Here is a 5,402-nt window from a genome sequence, read left to right as displayed (position 1 = left end):
GGAATTTGCTCAAATTCATGTCCATTGAGTCGGTGATGCTATCTAACCATCTCATCTTCTGCTGCCCCCTTCATATAAATATAATATAGTATCAATATACATTATATAATACAATATAATTATACATAATATATATATCCCTCCAGAATTTTTGTTATTTAAATTTAAAAGTATTTTACATCTCATGATATATGATATGAAGTCATTTCAGTCATGTCCAACTCTTTGCAACCCCATAGACTGTAGCCTGCCAGGTTTTTCCATCCATGGGATTTTCCAGGCAAGAATATTGGAGTGGGCTGCCATTTCCTTCTCCAGGGGATCTTTCCGACCCAGGGATCGAACCTGGGTCTCCCACATTGCAGGCAAACCCTTTACTGTCTGAGCCACCAGGGAATCTCATATGTAACTTATTTCAGAAGAAATTTTGTAAGATATCATATATGTATAAATATGTTTTATTTAAATCAAAAGAAGTTGTGAATTTGCTGGTTTGGGGATACAATAAAGTGAATTCAGTTCTAATCATATGGGATAATTTGAAGTTCTTAGGAAAAAAAGGATAAAAGGAATGTGATATAACAGATAACTCATCATCAATAATAATGTGAAATAAAAAACATATCTTTAAACTGACAACTGTGCCCAGAGTTTTAAACAGGAGATCTTTCAGAGGGTTGGATGGGGGAACATTTTTTCATGGAACCACATCCTGAATTCCTAACACATGATGAATAATGACCTAGCTCCATCCAGAGGGCCACCAAACAACCGTTCCCAGCATGTAACAGGTCTAAGTCAGGATACCACCAGACGCACTCACAGGCTAAGTTAAGGATCTGCTGTCGTAATGGAGTTTGGTCCAGGCAACCTAACCTCAACTTCTTCAACTCTCACCACCTGGTAGCCCTTGGCAAGCTACCCCACAGCCTTCAAAGGGTATCTGCTACATGCTCACAGTGTTTTTAATTTACATTAAACATTTTTAAAATAGGGAGATCTCCCAAATATTTAAAAATTTTGGCCCCTCTTGAAAAACCAGAGGACATGGGTACCCTGGGATCATGTTCTTGCAGGCAGCACCACCTTGAGCTGTGGGAGCTGCCTCATTCAGGGCACAGGTGCTCTCAGGAGCTTTCTGGCTCTCCATACCCACCGCCAACCCTCTCTGTTATCCCCCCTGTGCCCAAAGCTGAGCATAAAGGCTGCTCCCTGTCTCCCTGGCACTGTTCATTTTCTCATCCTTGGCCTGTTTTACTCATTAAAGATACCTGCCCTGTAGGCACCTGAATTCAAACCCAGAGCTAACTCTTCAGACAAATTAATATAGTGCGTTGGCAAAAATGCTTGTTCAACTTTTTCCAAAACATCTTACAGAAAAACCCCAACAAATTTTTAGGTCAACTCAATATTTCCAAATGGATGAGGAGAAATGACTTCTTTTTCTCACTCTCTGGCTCACATGTACACGTTCCCCCACCCTCCTGGTCAGTGACCACCAACAGACCGAAAGCATACGCGTACTTTGCCAATAACAAACTGTCAGACATTTAGAAAAGGCAATCTCTGCCTCATGACTTGCCATTAGAGACATTAGATTCTGCGGGGTCTCCTCTGTCCTTATTTACAGCTCATGCTAGACATCTTGTCCCTACGAGCATCCCAAAGACAGTCTCTACAGAGAAAGCCTTAGTCATGAAGTAAAACACACTTTATATGGGCTTCCCAGGTCGGGCTAGCAGTAAAGAACCTGCCTGCCCATCAGGAGACAAGAGAGACGTAGGTTTGATCTCTGGGTTAGGAAGATCCCCTGGAGAAGGAAATGGCAACCCACTCCAGTAATCTTGCCTGGAGAATCCCATGGACAGAGAAACCTGGTGGGCTAAAGTTGAGGGTTCACAAAGAGTAGGACATGGCTGAAGCGATTTAGCAGTAGCACAAAACACACTTTAGGTAGAAAGTATTTGCCCTTTGGAGGCAAAGTACCCTCTTCCAGGGTACAAAGTAGAAGAATTTCAGGTGCAATCACTTCCCTCCTAAGAAGATATTTAAATACCTAGGTAACTTCTGAATTTAGGCATCTCAAATCTGAGTCACTGTAGGAAGTGGGTGGGCTTCCCAGGAGCATTAATGGGAAAGAACCTGCCTGCCAATGCAGGAGACATAAGAGATGCAGGTTCAATCGCTGGGTTGGGAAGATCCCCTGGAGAGGGCATAGCAACCCACTCCAGTATTCTTGCCTGGAGAATCCCATGGGCAGGGGAGCCCTGCGGGCTACAGTCCATGGGGTCTCAAAGAGTCGAACACAACTGAAGGGACTTAGCATGCACACACAGGAAGTGGGTAGTGTGTAATAAATGATCAAAACTTCTACTTCAAGTATCTATAAACAGATGAGCAGATAAAGAAAATGTAATATATACATGCAATGGAATGGTATTCAATCTGAAAAAAGGAATGAATTTTGACATGTTACAACATGAATGAACTTTGAAGATATGCTAAGAGAAACAAGTCTGGCAAAAAGGACAAATACTGTATGATTGTACTTAGATGAGGTACCTCAAATAATCGAATTCATAGAGACAGAAAGTAGAATGGTGATTGACAGGAGCTGGGGAGGGGGAAATGGACAGTGTTTAATGGATATAGAGCTTCAGTTGAAAAAGACGAAAAAGTTCTGGAGATGGATGGTGGGGATGGTTGCACAACAATGTGAGTGTAGTTAGTGCTACTGACCACACACTTCAAAAAGTTAAAGTGGTAAATATCATGTATATTTCACCCACATACTGCTAGAGAAATGTATAAAATCCATAATGTCTAAAGGAAGATGGAACGTGCTAACGGCAGCGTCATAGTGTCCTGTTCCATCTCCATCTGGCCTGTGTGTGAGCTGGCAACGCTCAGGGGGCAAACCTGGCCTGAGAGGCTGGCCTGCTTCACTCTGACCTAGAGGACCCATCAGAGAAGTGTCCACCTTCACACTCAAGGAGATACTTATCTTGGGTGGGGGGCAGGTTTACAGCTGTGCCAACTGGCAGCTTGGGGAGGCTACACCACTACCTTCCAAGAAGTGGAAGCATTAACCTCTCAGCTTTTGCCAAGCACACACTACATCGTGCATTATTGTGCAAAACTATCTTAGCACAGGGTGTGACAGCAACATTGGATGGGTATCTTAAGTCAGTACACATAACCAAGCTCTCCATAGCTCCATTTTGGCCATGGAGAGGGTGGCAGTGGCTGTGGTGATGGTGGGTGGGTAACAGCAACTCTGGACTCAAAGCTCGGATGCTGGTACCAACCCTGGACATTGTTCACTTTCCAAGTCACCATCTGTCAGCCAAGCCAGTGGCAGCCTCTATTCTGGACTGTGCTTCTAAACAAAACAATGGGGCTCAACAGATCCTGGGCATGAGAATGGGCAGAATCCTTTCAGGAGCCCCTACTATAGGCCAGTGTGAAAGTTGAACTCATGGAGGATGAGGATGGAAAAGCAACATTTACAGAGATGCTATAGGAGCATTGGAAACAGACTTTTATTTTAACCGAAACTTACACAAACTTGATACAAACCCTACATTATGCAAAACTTTATCACAATTCTACGCATGTTATAACTTGTGGGAAATGGTTGGAGAGTGGATTATTATTATAATTATCATTTTGATAAAGGACATTTTCTATCAGAAAATGTCACAGAAAGAACAAAATGATAAAAAAAAAGAAAAAGAAAAAGATACTCTTGGTGATCTCCCCCAGGGACTGGCCTTGAACGGACTGGCAAGAATTCTGTGTCCCTCCAACTCCCCTCGCTAAGGTAAAAGAGATATTCTCGGGCTCGGAACCATCCCACTAACACTGTCACCCAAGACTTTTCCTGAGAGGAATATCCAGTGTTAGATGGTACATTGATTATTATGACTCTGCTTAGCACTGAGGGAAACTCAAGAGGCTGAATGTATAAGACCGGGAGCAAAGCCCAGTGGCCCAGCCAGTCACCCCAGCTCCTTCCCTAGGCTGCAGACACAATGTTGAATGTGTTTCATAGGTCACATTCACGTCCACTAACATGGCCATAAAAGGACCGTTCACCCGCCTTTCTCCCCATCAGCAACTGAACATGTGAGCTTTCCATCCGTCAGGCTGGCCTTCCTCACCCTTGGGGACATCTAGAAGCCAGATCAGCAGAAGGCTCCCTTTGCAAGTCTCCTCTAGGAGTTGTCAGGGAATGGACTCAATATCATCCCAGCAAATGCTTATTTTTTGTTCTCTTTTTTTCCTCCTCTTTCTCTTTCTTCACTGGGTTATTTTAAACAAAGCTGTCTGTGTTTAAATCTGTTGAACTTGCAGAGATATATTTAATCGCTAGATGGAATTCCTTTCAGAACTAGGCCTCATCAGACATGATAACCAGGAGGCAGGCTGCTTCTTGACATCAGATAAATGGGGCTTGCCTGGGGTGAGGGGAGAGTTTGTTTGTTTGACTGTTTTAGGGGGGAGCGGAGAGACTGCTGATAGCCCTTGTGGCTAATTTATTTCAGTCAAGTCTTAACACATAATCAAACACTTTCAATAGACTTTTGAAGAAGAAAAAAAAAACAACTGATCACTCCTCACTTACCACTTCCAACTTGCAGAAATAAAAATACCTAAAGAACATACATGAATGGCTTTTTAAAAAGCCTGAGAGAGCAGAGTTGATCTTTATTCTCTTATTAAAAATGCGGGGTATTTTTCCTTAGAGTTAATATTCAGTCTTTATTTTACAGTAAGTCCTCTATTGATTTTCATGTCTTCACAAAAATTGCTTTTAACTTTTAAAGTTGAAGGTACTTTAAACAAAAATACTGTGCCAGATCAGCACCTTTTCTTTTAAATATTGAAATAAATAAAATAGTTAACTCTTTTTTTTTCCCTGTAAGTCTGTTTGTGTTCAGTTCTTTCTACGGTAGAGCGATTCCAGTCTGACCTGGATATTTTCTCACAGACACTTAAAAAAAAAAAAAATGTAATGGAGAATTAAAAAAAAAAAAAAAAAAAGTCTTCTTATTGCACAAAGTGAGGCCATTCCCGAGACTTCTCTGAGCCGAGCTGAGTTGCGCTGGAGGCTTGTCCACAATCCAGGCTCCTGTGTTGGCGGAAACGCATGCGCAGGAGGGGACCAGGCAAGGGAAGAGGAGGAGGAGGAGGAGGAAGAGGAAGAGGAGGTGCTGATTCTCGTGGCTTCTCTCCACCTTCTTCACGGCTTGCTTGAAGGATGCCGGAGTCTCCAGGTCAGAGCGTTGACTGCAGAGGGAAAGGCAATGAAAGATAAAACAAAAAACAACAGCATAGGACAACTGCCTAAAAAAGAAAAATTTCAATTTAAGGAAGTGGTGGAAATGAAATGAATCGGG

General features: G+C 42.6%; 1 protein-coding gene and 1 long non-coding RNA gene across 5 annotated transcripts in view; one reads left to right on the top strand and one right to left on the bottom strand.

The window, feature by feature from the left end:
• Positions 1-5,402, bottom strand: part of DPF3 (D4, zinc and double PHD fingers, family 3) — a 295,296-nt gene that overhangs the window by 57,556 nt on the left and 232,338 nt on the right. Inside the window, exon 9 of one of the 4 annotated variants that reach the window (XM_010855812.1) lies at positions 5,216-5,292. The exons of the other annotated variants lie outside the window; for them this stretch is intronic. Coding sequence (XP_010854114.1) covers positions 5,246-5,292 — 47 coding nt within the window. The 3' untranslated portion in view covers positions 5,216-5,245. Of the gene's footprint in view, positions 1-5,215; positions 5,293-5,402 lie in introns of those variants that run through there. 4 annotated transcript variants of the gene reach the window in all.
• Positions 5,198-5,402, top strand: part of LOC105000104 — a 7,875-nt gene continuing 7,670 nt past the window's right edge. The window contains exon 1 of the long non-coding RNA XR_826696.1: positions 5,198-5,279. This is a non-coding gene — a long non-coding RNA (uncharacterized LOC105000104). The remainder of the gene's footprint in view (positions 5,280-5,402) is intronic.

Source organism: Bison bison, unplaced genomic scaffold (genome assembly GCF_000754665.1).
Source record: "Bison bison bison isolate TAMUID 2011002044 unplaced genomic scaffold, Bison_UMD1.0 scf7180017864368, whole genome shotgun sequence".
Lineage (NCBI taxonomy): Eukaryota > Metazoa > Chordata > Mammalia > Artiodactyla > Bovidae > Bison > Bison bison.
Note: the sequence above shows the minus strand (reverse complement) of the source record. Positions and strands in the feature narration are given on the sequence as shown.